This window comes from Netta rufina (genome assembly GCF_964035555.1).
Source record: "Netta rufina genome assembly, chromosome: 1".
In the NCBI taxonomy this organism is placed as follows: Eukaryota; Metazoa; Chordata; class Aves; order Anseriformes; family Anatidae; genus Netta; species Netta rufina.
Genome location: NC_140123.1, coordinates 61,134,554 through 61,152,965, shown reverse-complemented (window position 1 = coordinate 61,152,965; position 18,412 = coordinate 61,134,554). Strand labels below are relative to the sequence as shown.

Genomic DNA, 18,412 nt, shown 5'->3' with positions numbered 1-18,412 from the left:
AAAGCATCTCTCATAAACTTTAATGTGAAAATTACTGTGAGCTTTGAGGATTGTCATGACTGCAGTAGTACCAAAATGACCACGTTGCAGTTAACACTAGATCAGCATTGGAATGAGATTTCTTCAGAGTTCTCAAAGATTGGTTTAGACTCCCAAGAAATTGTGATGATGTGTTGGCTGTTTGTGATATAGTTATGTGCTTTAATACCAACGGGTATAGATTTGAGCATCGAGTTTCTAACAGCTGCACTTCTCAGTAGCCTCTTAGAGTGAGGAAAATGGAACAGTCTCGAGTGGTTTGGATTAGAGCATAAATTCTTACTGTCTACATCAGATTATTTCTTGCCATGAATTCTGTGCACTTTGTAAACTGACAACGTGCCTTAGCTGTGCTTCTGAAATGTGTTTGTCAAAAAGAACTAGCAGGTAATTTTTAAGTCAGGTTCTTATATCATAAAATTAGTAATCTCTGCAGTTTATTAAGTTTGCTTGCTTTTCAAAGGGAATTGGCTATTGTTTTGAAGCATTAACCGTGCTATTTCTTTAGCCAGTTGGATCACTGTAACATCAAAATTACTGTAAGCCATCATCTGGCTTGATGGAATATTTCAGACAAAGGTTTTATGTCATTTTCTGAAAAATCAGGCATGCTCTTTGAGTACCTGTTAAGAGGTCCTTGCTACCCGGTAAAGAGTCTGTACATATACTTAAAAACTGATGATCCTAAACTATTTAGAATTATTTTGAACTTGTATTGAAAAGCCTCTTTTGAATAGGAGTTTTGTAAAATCGATTTTTTCAGTAGTGGTACTTGAGATTGGCTGGAGATTTAGGTGGGGCATTCAGTGGGAATGTGACTTTTCCCCCATGCCACTCACTCAGTGTGAATGCCAGCCTGATGTTTCCTGTTTGTTCTGTCATGTGTAAAAGCAACATGGGTAGTTTTACTCAGTTACTACAAAATACAGCATGTGCATATGTATACATGTATGGCGTGTACGTATATATTCATGTGTGCATAAATAAAAATACACAGGGTGAAAGGTGTTGATCTTAGTATTACTGCATGAATGAGCTTTTTCATTTTCAAATGTTCAAAGTCACAAACATCTTTAATTTCCTTAACTGTTCATAGATATTCACTTTAGTAGTTCAACTATTAAGAGACTTCCATGAGTGTGCAGAAATGGGAATAAAACCTTGTACAGCCCGTACAGGAGTTCAGGTTCCAGAGCTAAATGTTTTTTGAGGTTGTATTTGGGTCTGACAATAAGAACAACAGCAAAAATCTTCTGCTGTCTTACTTCTTTTAAGTTTGGAGCATTGTGAGCAGGTGGTCTTACCTGATTCCAGTCATGTCACTCTAGAGCTGCTAATCAGCATCATTTCTCCAGTTTTGTACAGTTTGAAATTTTGTAGGCTCTTTTTGTTTGAGGAATTGGGTCAGAGCTGTTGCATGTTTTTTATTTTTATTTTTTCCAGACCTAAAATTCTTCCAGTTTGAGAGACACTCAAGGAAAAATGACGACTATTTAACATACTTAGGTCTGTCACCTTGTCTTATAATCGTCTTAGGCCACTTGCTAGAGCTTAAGAGATGGAGCTCACCAGGTGCAGCTGGGTGGTGACTCTTGCAGAGATCAGTGTTTTGTTTGTTTCCATCACTGTCTCCTGGCTCATTCTCCACAGTCCCTTCTCCAGTTGTGGCTGTAGTGCCACTGTATGTGATCCCTATTTTCTTTACTTCATTCTCTAACAGTCACACCTCTTTGGCAGTGTTGTATGAGCTTTCAGTCCCATAGTTCTGCTTGAAGATCCCAGTTCAAGTCCAAGGGTAGATGATCCAATGCAATAATCCTGTATTATTTTTGGAGAGAATTGTGCAGTACTGTCTCAAAGGCATAGCATTTAGTTGAAGCAGCGTTGTTTGCCATTTGAGATTCTGATCATAGAAGTATACTTGCCTTCCAGTAAGAGAAGAAACAGGATGAACAACCTCAGGCATGAAAGAAGGAATTTTCCTCAAACCAATTTAAGAAACAAAAACCAAACAGTTGGATACAAAGGACAGAAATGGATAATTGCAGAAGAGTAAGGAGTCTCAGGAACTTGAGATGGTATTACCCCTGGCATCAGAACAGACATCAGAAGCTGTAAAGCTCAGTGCAAGAGGAAAGTCCAGGAAAGAAAAAGAAGAGGCAGCAGCTAGGACTGGGAATGTATGTAGACTATATCCAAAATGACAAGGGAAAAGATAATTTAAGTATAGAACTACCTGACAGTTGGATACCAATGAGGGGGAGGTGGTCTAAAAGTCAGTGGGATGTTGAGCTTTAAAAAAATACAGAGTATAGACCCAATTGTAATCAGTATTAAATATGTAATTATTGGGGGGAGAGAGACCTTTAAGCTTTTTGACTTTTGTTTAAGATAAACATGGCATTGTTTAAACAAAATGTAAGAAAAATGTTTCTAAAAGAAGAAACTAATTTATTCCAAAAGAAGCCAAAAATCAGTAATGTTGGTTGCTTTTGTGTTGCAAAACAAGTGTTGAGCCAGTTTTCAGCTGGAAGAATAGCTGGAAGCTATTTGCAAAACTTCAATTGTTCAAATATTACTTTTGCTAGATCCTTCAGCTTTCTTAGATAACATATCCCCAGCATGTTCTGCATTTGCATCACTGACCTAGCAGTCTGGATAAAGTTTCTGGAGCTGAAACATTACAATTACTCTGAGTAACTGGAGCGTGGAATACAGATCAGCTTGAGTCAGAAAACCCTTTGTGCCTCCCCCACTTCTGTGCATCCCTGAGCCTGCAAGTGTGCAGGCTGATGTCATACGCGGAGCAGCAGTCCCCGAGTGAGCAGCTCGCCTGGGAAGGTTAGCACTAGGAAACTCAAAGCTGCAGTCGAGGGGTTGCTGAGCCAAGCTGTGCCACAACGCTCTCAAAATGCGGTGCCTGTGTGCAGTCCTCAGACCCCTCAGCAGTGATAGCTCCTGCTCCATCTATTACAAACAGAGACCTACTTCAGAAGTGTAAGTTGTGCTTTCAAATATACATTTTAGTTCCTGAAAATGTTTTCTTCGAGTTTAAATGACTTTTTTTTTTTTGCTTTCTGTTACTGTAGGCACATCTGAACTTGTTTTCTTCCCTCTCCCCAGCCTGACTTGCAGCTTTTAGAGACAGCTGCTCTAAGAAAGATTTGAATATGTTAATATGGCTTAAAGACATTTTTTGTAGTGACTTCTAAAATAACTTTTGCTGTGAACTAACGTTAGTTTGAAGAAGAGGGAGAACTCTTCAGCTAGGGATTTTGTGGGTAAATGAAGCACAGTGCTTTTGTATGCTTCTCTGCTTTTTAGTCTGTAAAATGACACAAGTAGTGAATTGAAATCTCATCTGCTTCTTTCTAAAAAGGTATTTACATAGCCAGTTGTGACTGAGTTGGTTTTAACTGTTCAAAATTTTTTTCTGTTTAAGCAAATCAATATATATTTTTCTATTTTAAAATAAAAACAACATACAGTTTAGCTTTGGGTCAGAGCTTTTATTTTAGCATACATTCTGACGTGTAAGCACTGGTTGAAATTGTGACATGAAAGAGCCATTGTCTTTGTCAAAGCAGCTGTGCTCTTAAGCTAACAACAGGGATTTTTTTAAGCTGCTATTAATTAAGAAACAGTTGTGAACTGTTGTCATATTCAAACAGTGTTCTAACCCACCCGTGTTGTATTGAATTAAACCTTTCCATTACGTTTGTATTTGCCCTTCATGAATAAATGAAGGACATTTACTTTAGCTCAAAGTAATGTCCTTTTTGCCAAATACTTCTGTTTTCAAGGCTGTGGAGTTGGCAGGTGGGTTTAGCTTGGGCAGTCTGGTAGCAGGGGCCGCACCACGACGCTGCTTGAACAATATTTTTGCTCCTATTGTGTTCAGAGTGTGTGTGCCTGTGTTCGTCCTGGAGTTTGAACAAGCCAGCGTGTCGAAACTTGTCAGGGCGACGTATAGGAGCGTATGAAAGAAAACATTGTCCTCCTGGGAACGTTGGGAGGAAAACTACGTAATTCAGTTTTAATTGCACCGATTAACACCGCGCTGTGTAAAGGGCTTCCTGATGATGCCATTGTTAAGCGTGTTTCTCAGGACGTTGTGTACACTTCAAGAGAGCCGTGGTTTAAACTTGCTCTGTGGGTTCTCACACTGTGATTAAGTGAAACCCAGGAGATAATCAACAAAGTGTCCTATGGTGGAGAGCAGCCCTGGCTGGCAACTGCTGTGACCTTGCGTAAGGATGGAGCTTTTCAGTTTAAAAAAAAAAAAAAAAAAAAAAAGGAAAAAATAAAGTTTCTTTATTTTGTCAGGTTGCAAAGTAGAGGATTCTCTGCAGCAAGCTCTCCCCTGTTTTCTGACACATCTGTTTCACAATGCCGGGCTTGGGAAGAAAAGGAACAGAGGTGATGAAAAATCAGCAGCGTTGAATGTGGGTGAAGTGGATTTGGTAACCACAGTGTTCCTCCTGTTGTGGAGGCATTAAATAATAAAATAATTAAAAGGAGAAAACAAATGCATTGTGTTAGGGGATAGCTCAGCAAATGCCACTTCTGTAATGCAGTTGTGTGCACACAGCAGCATGGGGATGGCCAAAGTAATTAGGGACGGGGGTTTTTGTGTCTTTGCAACCGAAAGCTGAAAATCAGCATTGCTGAGAACAATGTTGAATTGAAACGGCCTGCGGTATTCATGGCTGGCATTTCGGAGAAGAAAAGTTGTGTGGACGTGCATGGGTTGTGCTGCCTGAAATGGGAAAGGGTGAGAGATAACGAGGAAGGAAATAGTTCCTACAGTTCGGCTGTAGGGGCTTCGTGTCTGGCTGAAGTAAACAATGCAAAGAAGGAATGTTTCCTTCCTGTTAGTTCTTGTAGCACTACCTTTAGTGTCTGGCACTGAAAAAAGGGCCTTCACATCTGAGCTTTGTTAAACCCTGCTGGAAACAGCCACATCCCCTGAGCAGATCCCCTGAGCTGCACCCCTCCCCTGGCACAACCTGAGGCCATTCCCTCTGGTCCTGTCACTAGTTTCCTGTGAGAAGAGGCCAACCCCAGCTCCCTACATTTTCCTTTCAGGTAGCTGCAGAGAGCAATAAGCTCTTCCCTCAGCCTCCTCCTTTCCAGACCAAACACCCCCAGTTCCCTCAGCCACCCCTCACAGGCCTCGTGCTCCAGGCCTCTCACCAGCTTCGTAGCCCTGCTCTGGACATGCTCCAGGGCCTCGATGCCCTTCTTGTAGTGAGGGGCCCAAATTAGTCGAAATCCTGGATGAACAACTAGCTGGTAACACTGTAAACCAACCTAAGTGTGAGCAGAAAGCCTTAGTTCACGAAGGTGCCACCAGAATCAGTCGTCATTTTGTGAAATGGATGCGATTTTTATGCAGACTGTTCATAAGAAAGCTTAAGGCAAATAAGTCTTGTGGATCTAGATATTCAGTGGGCAGCTTTTCTTCTTAAATCAAACCCAAAGCCAGGAAAGTACTCAGGCTTATCTGTGTTGCTTTATAATGATTTTCCACATAATTTACTGTAGGAGGTTTTTCAATGAGTTTCAGTTTTGGCTAAAAGCTGACCATGTCACGGGCTGGTTTTGGGAGGCCTGGAGTTGCTGATAGAGGCTGCCTGAGAGGGGTGGGGAAGGGAGGTCCGCCTCCTGGAGCTGTGATGTTCACCAGTGTGTCAAACCCTTCCTTCTGCGTCTTCGTGATGCAAAGCAGGTGTTGGGGAAACTCCTTCCTATCTGCTTCCTTCACACTGCTGGTCCAGAACAGCAGAAGCACGCATGTGCTCTGAGAAGGGCCTGGGCCTAGCGTGAAATGCTGTGGAAGAGGTGGTGTTAAGGTTATGCCCTCCCTAGCAGTACAGAAGCAGTATTGGATCTAATTAAACTACCTAGCTAATGTGAAGATAAGTAAAAAATTGACGTTATCTGCATGGAGAAGTGTCTTCTGTTCTGTGAACCTGGGGAAACCAGGAGGAGAAACATCTGGGTGGGCCGATGGGTGAAGTGCTTGCGTGAGGTGGGAAAGACTCAGTTCGTGTCCTTGGCTTGCTTTCTTCATCTGTCTGGGCAAATGGCAGTAATAAACTGTAAGTTACCCTGAAATCAGAAGGGATAGAGTGGGTGGACAGGCAGGGTCTCTTTTGCCTTAATTTGTGGTTTTATGTAGCACACCTCACTGATACACACCAGAACACATTTGTTGAAGTTAATAGCAGCGTTCTTTTTACAGATCAAATTTGCTTTCACTTCTGCATGTAAAATATGACACTATTTCCAAAGTTTGGAGGTACTTGCTCTTTCCAAAATGTTACCTAGGTTTAGATTTTTGTTAATGGGGCCATAATATACAAGTAAGTATTCCTCCTTTCTTGGTTTTTGATGTTTTACTATTCCTGAAAATACCAAATCTAGTGTCTGGCAGAAGCTGCCTTTGAAAAATGAGAATGTGTCAACAACCAGGGAAGTGAAAAATATTGTAAGTCGTGGCTTTTGGGGACATACTGCTGTTAATCAGCTGAAAGTAAAGATTTTTGGCGTAACTTAACATGGAATTTGTGTGTCGCATGAGAAAATAACAATTGCTCAAACCGTGAATAACCTCATCTGCAGATGTCTACGATGGCATAGGTTGAATGCAAAAAAGATTTTAGTAAGTGGCTTTCTGATTTTTCTTTATTTATACTTTGTCTTCAGGATCACATGTACTTCTGCAACATGTGCATTTTAAAGCCTGGAAATAAGCCTAGGTGCTGCTGGGCTTCATTTCCCTAAAGAGGAGGCTGATTTTATTCCTGGCCATTTAAACTCTTAAATCTCATCCTGGACCTTACTTTTCTGAAATCTTTGTTTTTTAAGGAAGCTGAGAATGTAGATATTGTAAGTTTCCTTGATAGCAAAGTCAGCATAAATTCCTACGGTGTTCTGCTGCCTTTTAATGGAGTTCATGGGGCAAGCTGAAGGGCTGTGCAGCATTCCTGGACGTGATCCAAGTATGAGAAGCTGTGGGTAAGGGATGTAGCAGTTCATGATACTTGGAGCGTGTGGGTTTCTTACACCAACTTTGTTGTCAAAACAAGCGTGTTGTATAATTATACCCTCTGTGAAACCCTGGCTCCTGTGAGGATAGACTGCGCACCAGTTACTTCTGCTGTGGTCTGCCATTTGTGTGGCTGCTGGTTAGTCAGTCAGTAACTCCTGGGATGCGTGATACAAGGTCGTTAAGTGCCTAAGTGTGGGAGGAAGAAGGTTTTGAAACACTCTGTGCCTTCGCGTTAGTGCTTGCCACCTTAAAAACAGCAGTGCCCACCTGACTGAATGCAGAGCTGTTCTCTAGTTTACTCCTGGGAATTACCTTTTTAAGCCACCTCTAAGGTCAGATGTCTTTTTACTAGAATAAAGAGGTAAGTAATAAAACATTGTGCAAAGGCTTGATTCTGTAACTTTTGCTTGAATGGGGTAGCATTTAGGAGCTGTCTCTGATCATCAGTTGCCTAGAGTGTGGATGCAATTCCATTTCTGTTCCCTGGATTAATGGTGGACCCATTATCCCAACAAATCCCAACAAATGTCTTTCTAGATTAAACAAAATACAGGAGCAAACTGATGTCAGCACTTATGTTGTGCTTAATTTTGATTTGATTTATTTGATAAATTTATTTGGCCTTTTTGTTTTACTGGCAGAATTCATTGCAGGTGGAAGCCTGAAGTGACGAATCTAACACAATTCTAATTGTCTCGATAATTTGATGTTAATTTGCTTAAATATCTTGTGTGCACAGTGAGGAGCTAGGAGAATTCATGGAGATGAAAGGTGCCAACAGCCCTGGGATCCTTGTACTGACCACAGGCCTCAGCAAACCTTTTATGCGTCTGGATAAATACCCCACGTTACTCAAAGAACTTGAAAGGCACATGGAGGTATATCTTATCAGCATTTATGTTCCAGCTTAATGATGATTTGACAACAATTATTTTAAAGGTACATGTCAAACATGACGGGACCCAAAATTACCTTTGTTTCCTCTTCCTTCAGCCTCCTGAAATACAGGCTGCAATAGTTTAAGATGGTGCAGTACACTTCCTGCAAAAGCTAAATGTTTACGGTAAAGCTAGCCAGAGAAGCTAACCTTCACTCCTAGAACAGCCTTGCACGGACTTTGGTTGACTCGATGTTGAGTTCATCTCCTGCACACAACTTGAGGCTACTTTATCTTGTAGGAGTGCTGCTTCCCATCTTAGGACCTCAACCTGTTGGACACTTCACCTTGACTTCTACTGCACACTGTCCTAAAATGATCTTTCCCATGGGGGAAGGTGTTTGAGGAGTTACTGTTTCTGCATTTGCATTTTATAGGTTAGATTTGTGGGGTGTGAAGGAGGGAGAGAAATAGAAGGCATATGGGTCTTCGTTGTGTCACATGGTTTGTCAGTCAGTGACGAGACATACTAATATGGAAGGAATGTGTTTTTTGTGACAAAGAAAGGTAACATGCCAAATAAAACCCTCTAAAATGAATGCTTTCCTATTAGGATTTCAAGTTGGAAAGCAATTTTTTGACCAATAGTTCCTGTAAAATTTTCTTGTCTCTATTTTAGGCATAAATAGCAAAGTTGTAAATGGCATTTTACTTTTTCTTTTTTACAAGACAGACAACCAGTTTTTGATATAAGAGTAAGACGGCTGTGAAAAGAGAGATCTAAAAGCTTTTATTTTATAGGATTATTTGTATTTAGTTAAGCCTCTAAATACTTTGTTATTATTTTTACTAGAACTAAATCTTTTATTCTGTTCTTTTTCCCTTGCTTTTAGGATTATCATCCGGATCGTCCAGATATTCAAAAATCCATGACTGCCTTCAAAAATCTTTCTGTAAGAGTGATGAAAAACAGATAACGTGTATTTTTCAGTATAGTGTTCTCTAATTTCATCTCTATCCATTGCTTTTAAAATGTGAAGCTTTTTTGTACACTTTGGTATAAGAAATTTTTGTGAAACTTCTTTTGAGCCCTGGCAATCAATGCAGTTTACGGGCAGAGCTAAGGATTGCAAGCTGTGGGGGAGTTACAGCAAATAGACTATTGACAGAAGAGCCTTGCAAGCATTCTGCAATTCTCAGTCTGCCCTCTCACTTGTGCTTTATTTTCCTTTCTGTGAGCACACACATGACTAGTGACCTAAAGAAGGGCCACAATGCTTGACTATATTTAAAAAAAAAAAAAATAAATTCTGTAGTGCATTTGTTTTAGTAGAGTAGTGGTAGAGTTGAGGGAGGAAGGATGAAAAGGGAAGCACAAGATAAACTCCTAAAGATAGGAACTTTCAGTAATAATCAAGGGGATAAGCCTGATTTGAACAAATGGGCTGTCTTTTTTTCTTAACTTAAAAAAAAAAAAAGTGCAACTGCAGCGGGCATATGTTTAATATATTCAAAGTGACAATAAACTTAACATTTTGTGTTTCCTGCTGGAAGTGCATGCTGCTGGTAACCTGGTGTTTTTTACATTTTAAAGCAGGAATTTATTGTTACCTGTGTTCAGACGAGGTTTGGGGTTTCCCCATTCAGTTGAGTACTTCACAAATGAGAGACAATAATCCTGAAAAACTGAAGTGAGATGATTACAGCTAGTAGGGCAGGTTGGCAAGAAATGGAATAAAAATAGGAGCACGTGGTTAGACGGTGTTTGCACAAATGACATGGCAGTTTTTACTGAATAAGAGTATGCTTTGCATGTAGTGATCTGTACGTAGGACAGCTGTGTTACTGTTTTCTGCTCTAGCCAAGCTGTTTGTCTTAAAAGAACAAAAACATGAAATGTAAAGAAAAGGGAAATTTGAGGAATGGGATTTCTCAACTATAGTTTTCTCAAACTATAAATTTGTAATTGAAGTCAGTGTATTGAAAAGAAAAGTAACAGGGAAGATAGCAAAACTAGTTTTATAAGAAATACTGGTAATGGTCATCTAAATGAAAATGCCTCAAATTGGCTACTGTCTTCTGTTTGCTACAGTGAAAACAGTAAATACAACTGTAGTGCTATTTCTACCCTTAACCATATTGATGGAGTTGATAGAGATGATATTTTTGCCTATGTTTGCTAGGCACAATGTCAAGAAGTACGGAAACGGAAAGAACTTGAACTACAAATATTAACAGAAGCAATCCGCTGTTGGGAGGGAGAAGATATTAAAACACTTGGCAATGTAATTTACATGTCCCAGGTCATGATTCAGTGTGCTGGAAGTGAGGTAAGGCAGTTCTCATCTTTACTGTCAGTCTGTCTTTCCCTATTGTAATCATAATTATACATAATTATACATATATATATATATATACACACACACACGCACACAAAATCATGTAGCACAACATAATATAAATTTTGTAGCAGAAATAATGTTTTGAGATACTAATCTAGAATAGCATCTCTTCCCACTTCTTTAAGGCTTTTATTATAAAATAGGGAAAAAAAAACACTTGAAGATGGATGGTCTCATCTGTAAAACTTACTGAAACGTGGCTAATATAACACTTGAAAAATGATCTTACCATGTTTTTAGGTCTGTTTTTGAAGTGCATAATTAAGCAAGTTTTTCCATATGTAGTTATATTACAGGATCATTTCACAAACGATTATAACATTTAAATAAGAGTCATACTGTAAGGTGCCTGAGGTCAATTTTGCCCTTAGTGTTTTGGGAACTTTGCAGAGGCAGTACATTTTTGAAATACAGGTTTGAAAAATCAATGGTTTTGGAGAAATGGACTAAGAGGAGATGTGAAAAAAGACAAAGGTGACATTGCAAAGTATGGGTGATTTTTAAAGAAAAAAAATCCTACTAGAGTTAACATTCTAAAAGATTTTTAAAGCAAGTGTTAACAAAAGAGAAATGTATACAGATTACTAGCGTGTTTTTACTGTAGGCTGTTCTCCTGTATAATCAACTTTGAAGTTGTTGGGGGTTTTTGAATTGCAACCTCATTCGATTTCCTTCTGTAGAGCAAAGATTTCAATGCATATGAGGAAAGAGAAAAATGTTTTTGCAACTGAGTACTTTAAAATTCATCACCTGTTAATTTTTTTTCTAATTGTTAGGTGTTTATTTAAACTTCAAGTAAGATTTAGTAGAATTCATAGTGCATCTTCTGCAGTTGCCTCTTGTCTTAAAAATAAATTAAAAGCCACCACGATCTTTCATTCTGATTAAAAAGTCAAATATAATAGACTTCTAGTAGCTTCCACATATATTACGAGATTACTTTTTGACTAGGTATCTAACAGTTTAATTTTGCTAAAACAGTCATTTTAGTGTCTTTTCTAAATGATGTAGACATTTGTAAAGACCTCCTGAAAAACTAATAGAAACATTCAAACTTGGTAAGGACCTGTATTGTATTGCAAAGATGTTCGGAATTGAGATAGTGACTTTGAGAATGGATATATTTGTTTTGTCATTAAAAAAAAGCTTAATATGTAAATGCTCCTTTCTTTAGGTGTTCATCTATACCAGCTGATTGAGTAAATTTTCTCCTCTTACCAGAGAAGTACTTCTCAAAACAAAAAACTAAAGACAACCTCATAAGTGAAACCAGAATACTAAAAACAGAACAAAACAATATTTTTATTGAATATGAGCATTATTACTTTTCTTTCATAATCTTTTGCTAATTTGGAACATAATCTGACATTACAGAAAAATGTGATGTCTCCAATTTAAGAGACACTAAGTCTTGACATTACAGTAACAGCATCCATCCATGCTATATTAACAAATATATCCAGTATGTGATTTTGGCTTTGCTAAAGTCACCGAAACACCGTCTGGGTGAAATACTGGCCTTAAAATTTCTTTTTAAAAAATAAGGCTCTACTCTCCAGGAAGGAGTTATAGGCATGTATTACTAGAAATTTTGAAATAGAAAACTAAATAATCCAAACTCCTTTTACATTTATGAAGGCTTAATTTTGCTAGAGATGAATGCTTGTGGAATAACTATAGAGTTGTAACATTGTTGATAGTTTTTAATAATATCTAATATAAAAAGTGGGGAGGGAGCTTGTGATGTTGTATTTACTTTTTCATTTTCATTTTTTTTTTTTTTTAAAGGAAAAGAATGAAAGGTATCTTCTTCTCTTCCCTAACATCTTGCTTATGTTGTCTGCCAGCCCGAGAATGAGTGGGTTTATCTATCAGGTAAAGTAATATATGTACATATGTGTATAAATGCTGGGAGTGTTTTTTCCCAAATGTTTCATAGAAAACGTGGAAGGATTATTAAAATTCTGTGTTTACAAAGGAAAAAGGTAATTTCTGCAGTAGGAACTGTTTTTCTGTTTTATGAAGCCTAGAAGCTTGGATTTGACTTTTTTGCAGCTGGCGACTTCTGTGACCGTCAGCAAGACATTTTTTCACCTCTGTCCTTCTCGGTATTAGCTAATGAGAGGAAAAATTAATAGCTTCTTAGAGCTACATATGAAAAGGATTCTGTTGTGCAGGCTCATTAGCGATCTGACTGCTGCTTCAATCTTACCAAAACTACACAGGACTCTTAGACTCTCAGTGGTGCGAGTTAGGCTGAGTTACCATCTAGTTCTTTAGGTGCGTCTGTGAATCAGCAGAGCACTTCTGACATGAGTCTTCTAGTTTTTCCTCTTTACTGCCTCTTGAGTCACAGTGTCGGAGTGAACTCAGGGCTTACCAACTGGATTTCCACTGGATGAAGCTGAACTGGAAGGCATGCTCCAAATAGTACACTTGATCTGCTTCAAGTACTCATTGCCACTTAGTCCATGGCACCAACCTAGAGCTAGCCCAATGTGCTAACACCTGAAACACATATGCTGTGACCTTTGGGCCTTCAGCACCACCAGATATTTCACTTCACAAATCCACTACTTGTTCCTGGTAGATGGCCTTTAAGCACTGTAGCGTGTTTTCTAGCTGACTACTTGCTCTCTTGCATTCTAACTGTAGTTCCAAAGACCTCCTAGGATGTGAAGTTAGAGCCAGTGCTTACTCCACGAGTTTCTGAAATTTTTGTAAACATTCAAGTCTGGCTGGGTGATTCCGACATCACAGTAAAACAACCAAAAGCAAGGGAAAACAAAACAAAAATTCTAAAAGGTGGCCCGAGATCCCACCTGCTTTAAGTATTTATGTAAACCATTCTTTCAAGCATTCTGTTCCTTTCTCTCAAGTAGTGATTCATCTGCCACAAAGGAATGCTAAAGGTTTATAATTCAGGGTTCTTACGCAGTTGGCTACATCCAGTCACAAACTGTGTGACTCAAATTCATGTTCGGAGTCATGATAGTAGCCAGATTTATGTAAGACATGTAGGTCAAATACATTATCAAGCTTCTGTTATCTTTGTGCTGCTCTTAATAACTTTTAGCTGGTACTTTATCCTGATGTGGATGGAAAAAGATACTAGGAAAGGCAGGTGAGTGCCAGATCCCAAGTGTCACAGCCATAATTCCTGATGACGGAAGGTGCTTCTAGTACAAAGGCAACTGAGTGGAAGTTTAGTGCGTTAACAAACAATACAAAATTAAGCAATGAATCTGTCAGGCTTAATTCTGCTCTCCTGCTTTTAAACTGCATATACTTTCTTCCTTCTCTCACCCATCTTGTCCCTCAGGTGGATGTCACTGTTCAATAAATAAGCAGTTTTCTGTGCACTTGTCTTCAGGTTCTGTTCAGCATGTTCACAGCGCTTTCTTAGTGTTTACTGCCCAACCCCCTGTTCAATACAAAATTATTGATTTCTTTGTAAGTTCTAATGTGATTTTCCTGACGCTATGAACTTCTCAAATCCTAATGTCTACGTTTTCACAGCAAGGCAGAATTATTTCATTACTTTTTATGTCTGAGACTGTGGCTTCGAGCTGTGTTGGGAATACATAGCACGTGCTGTCTGGATCTTTGTTTTGAGGTTCTTGCCTCTGAAGTGGGATGTGGGCAGATGGTGATGCAGCTCCCTCGGTCATTCCAAGAGAAAAGATGTCCTTGAAAGCAGCATCTTTACATGTCTCTTTTCCTGACTGGTGCATGTCTACAAACAGGGAGAAAGGAGCATTTCCTGATCCTTGCAGTTTAGGTATAAGCTGCAGCTGCTTCATACTGCAGTACATCCTCCATGTATGTCTGAATATTCAAGTTATCAGCAGGCTTCAGGCATTCGAGTTCATAGTGCTGCTATTTACCACGTACTGTAATGGACTAGGGGGGAGTACATTTAGCCAGAGTTGTAGTTGTGAAGGGTACAAACTATATTTTACATGGGAACTTCACAATTTTCACAATTGTTTCTTGAAAGAAGGGGAATGTCAGTGGTTCCTGAGTTTGTTTCAATTTTCTGTGTTTTGCTGACTTTGTACTTTTTGTCTCCAAGTGGCTCAGGTGATCTTTGTTCTCCATCACCAATCTTTTGCCTGGTGTGTCCCTGTGTTCCCTTTGCACCTATGTCAGCATTTCCTGCACCTCACATACAGCGTGGCTGTGTGCTCTGTTATTTACGAATCAGAAAAACAGAATTTTAGGCTGCATTGTAAGACACAATGCTACCATGTTCCCTTCATCAGAGAAACTGTTGCAAGGAAACTTTATTTTTGGCATCTTGGGCTTCAGCATACTCTGTGCATACAGAATACTAAGTAGTTTTAGTTCGGCTTACAAGAAGCCTTTGTCCATCCGGTAGTCATTTAAATAAAATAAAATAAAATCCCCTCCATTGGAGCCAAAATTCCTGAGTACATAGGATTTGCACTTCTGCCAGCATGTGCTGAATAGTGTTTCTGTGCAGAAGAATACAGGATCTGTCTTAAAAGAACTTTAATAAAAGTTGCATTTTTGGTAAAGCCTTTCATCCTGGCAATATTACATCTTATCTGTTCTTCTGTGGTTCGAAATGGACAAAAAGTTATCCTAAACTGACTTTTTTTTTTCCAGACTGCTTGGGCTTAAAATGAGATTAGGTTTTCTTCTGCAAAACTAATGTTTTTCTGAAACTTCAGAAACTTTGAAGGTGTTTTTACTGCTTTTGTTCTTTTTCCCCAAATATTTGAGAGTAAATTTAGTAGTGGCAGGGATGTCAGATATAAGTCTTCAGTAGAATTGAAGGATTTGCTTAATGAAATCCTCCTTTCTAAACATACCACAAACCTTGTTTTGAGAGCTAATCAATCAGTTTGCAAACAAATGTGATTTAAGATCAGTCGTCATTGCCTCCAATCATGTAACATGGATGACCCTGAACATCTCAGTTCCCAGAACTTGAGGCTATGATGAGTAACCACTCTTATGTTCACATGGATTTGTAGGCTGCCCAGATATCAAATAGTCTCATTAAAATCACAGATCTCGTTTGTAGAAGTTGGGCATTAAAACTTGCATTGCAAGGTGTCTGCTTGGATTTTAAAATATTTTAAACCCATCAGTGTGTTGTGTATGCATGTTTAGCAATGTATTTTATGTGCACGAGTTCATTCAGAGTTCGAAATTACATATTCTTTACTTGGTAATGGTTTTGTGTGTTTTGGATTTAATTTGTGTGTTTTTTTTTCTCAGGGAAAACTGCCAATGACCGGAATGACTATCACAAAGCTAGAAGACAGTGAAAACCATAAAAATGCATTTGAAATATCAGGTATTGTCTGGAAATACTTCTATTTGCTATTTAATGTTTCAATATCAGATGTTTTGTCTAAACGTTTTTCATTCTGAGGATGACTGAGCATTTATCACAGGTTTCCCAGAGGTTGTGGAGCTTCTATGCTTGGAGATATTTAAGAGACTTAAGAGCTGTCTTGATGTGGTCTTGGGCAACCAGCTGTGGGTGGCCTTCTTGAGTAGGGATGTTGGACAAGGTGACCTCTAGAGGTCCCTTCCAGTCTCCTCAGCCATCTTGTGATTTTACAGATTTGGTAAGGCATCTACACAGAGCCTCACGTGAAAATTGCTTTTTACTGCTAGCGTTAAGCAGTTAACAAACTGCCTTTGTATGGGGTTCATCCCTAGATTTCTGCCTTTTAATTAAGGCACTAGCCTTGGAAAAGGTCCTTTATTGGTGAAGCAATTTGGGCTGTGCTACTCTCTGGAAGAAAGGAAATTTCAGACAGTCCAGAAGAGCTTTAATCAAGAGCTTTCCTTTAGAAGTAAACAATCAGTCTCTTTACTGAGAGACTGGTAGTAGCTCTGCTAATTGTGCTTGCAGCTGTGCTTTCTTTAGGTATTTACTCTCTGGAAAGTAGTTTGTTTCAGCATGTAACTTAATTTTGAAGAACAGTTCCTGATGTCAGAATCCTAGGAAGACACACTGGGAGAAGGATCTACACGATGGAGGTTTATACCTTCATTTTTTTCTTGGATCCATTCTGCCCCCAAGCAGGTTGCATTTCAATAAAGTAATTTTGAGGCTCTCAGGTGGCAGGTAGAAGGGAAAAAGCAGTTGATGTTGCTTGTTCTTCTGAGATAATAGCTCCGAAGCTGATCTCAGATAAGGAATTTGATGGGTTAAAATGGAGCTAACTGTAGAAATTAAAGTAATCCTGGGTTAATCATCCTGCTGCTTTCCCAAGTGACTTACCTCAGTTTTAATAATAGATTCAGACTGACTTTCTACCTTTTCTGAATGGTATTTTACCACTTGTCCAATACTATAGCTTGCAGACTAAAGAATGACATTGTAGGTTCTATGTTGGCTTTCCTTGGGAATACGGAGAAGCATAAGGCTACTAGATTGTACCTCTGGATCTCAGGATGAACCTATCACCTACCTCTATTTATTATCATAAATGTTGTGTTTGTGTTATCCTAAGTGGGGAAGAAAGGTAGAATTCCTCTGCTTTGTGGAGGAACAAATGCACAGAGGAAATGCTATGACATGAAAAAGTAAGATGCTGTGGTTCTGAAAACCTTGAGTAATTTTTTTTCTTGGTACTTTGGGGTTATAATGTTTTAAGAAATGTGTATATTTATTATCAGGTCAGACAGACCGTGTTCTTCTTTGGTTTCCCATGTCTTTTTTTTTTTTTCTGTCACCTAGGAAATATGATTGAAAGGATACTAGTGTCATGTAACAACCAACAAGACTTGCATGAGTGGGTGGATCATCTGCAGAAGCAAACCAAAGTCACAACTGTTGGGAATCCCACCATTAAACCTCATTCTGTGCCATCTCACACAGTAAGAAATGACTTGTGAAATGAATAAGCAGTGTAGATAGAATTAGGATATCTGGCAAATATACGACCTTGTAAAGCATTTTCTTTAACATTCGGTTCTCGTCACTAATGGTTAGTTCTAGTCATAAGGGTTATAACTGTAGTTTAAGGGGTCAAAGTCTTATGTTTTTAATTGCATGAACAGAATAAATGCTTAGCTCTTGGTGTAATAGTTTAATAGGATAAAAGAAGATCTGTTATAGTTACTTTTTATAATGACCAAGTAATCACGTCATCTTTTAAGTGTCCTTAGGACGGTAGGTTTTAACTGGCAATGTGCGTGGGTCTGTGGAAAAATAATTTCCTGAAGTAGTTTTTTTCAGACTCTGAATTTGAGTTGTCTTATATGAATGGATCTAAATTTATCTTAGTGGTGAAAGAAGTGGGAGCAGAGCTGCTTGTGGCTGTTCTTTCTTTAGTGCATGCTCTATCTACAGTAGACAATAAAAACTTCTTTAAGCACTGCTTTTCTAAGCAATAATTCAGTGCTAAAATTTTGAAAGCACAGCTGTAATAAACAGAAGCACTAGACAGGTGAGATTATTTCACTGGTCCTTGATGGTACTTTGCCTTTGTGATGTTAATATTCTTCCTCTCCCTTCCCATAACTGTTACTGTCTTTGACAGCTTCCTTCCCATCCTGTAACGCCTTCCAGCAAGCATTCAGATAGCAAGCCGATACCACTGACTCCTGCATACCACACTCTCCCTCATCCGTCGCATCATGGGACTCCACACACCACGATAAACTGGGGACCTCTGGAACCTCCGAAAACTCCCAAGCCTTGGAGCCTGAGCTGCTTACGGCCTGCACCTCCATTAAGGCCTTCAGCAGCACTTTGCTATAAAGAGGTGAGATGCAGCAGCCAAGAAGTATTAACTCTGTAAAAGGCCTGTGATGAGAAGCTTAACTTTTTTTTTTTTATATACCAGTACTTTAAAATTTTGTGCGTATTTTTATATGAAGATGTACCTAACAGCTAGTGCTGAATCAGTGGTAATGGACTAGCGAAAACTGTTTGTTTCAAACAGGCTTTTAGTCTTGCAGCTCAGAAAATACAAAGGCTTGTTAGGAGATGTCTTCCCCCCTGCTGTGTTTCCACTTACTTTCATCCTCTGTCTAGTTACTAAA

The 18,412-nt window shown here is 38.9% G+C and overlaps 1 protein-coding gene across 4 annotated transcripts in view; it reads left to right on the top strand.

The window, feature by feature from the left end:
* ARHGEF7 (Rho guanine nucleotide exchange factor 7) overlaps nt 1–18,412 on the top strand; it is a gene marked incomplete at its 5' end in the record, with an annotated part of 110,040 nt that overhangs the window by 67,336 nt on the left and 24,292 nt on the right. For all 4 annotated transcript variants that reach the window (XM_084302978.1, XM_084302981.1, XM_084302980.1 and 1 more), the window contains 7 exons: nt 7,836–7,974; nt 8,867–8,926; nt 10,157–10,303; nt 12,164–12,250; nt 15,626–15,704; nt 17,103–17,242; nt 17,908–18,132. In XM_084302978.1, coding sequence (XP_084159104.1) covers nt 7,836–7,974; nt 8,867–8,926; nt 10,157–10,303; nt 12,164–12,250; nt 15,626–15,704; nt 17,103–17,242; nt 17,908–18,132 — 877 coding nt within the window. The remainder of the gene's footprint in view (nt 1–7,835; nt 7,975–8,866; nt 8,927–10,156; nt 10,304–12,163; nt 12,251–15,625; nt 15,705–17,102; nt 17,243–17,907; nt 18,133–18,412) is intronic.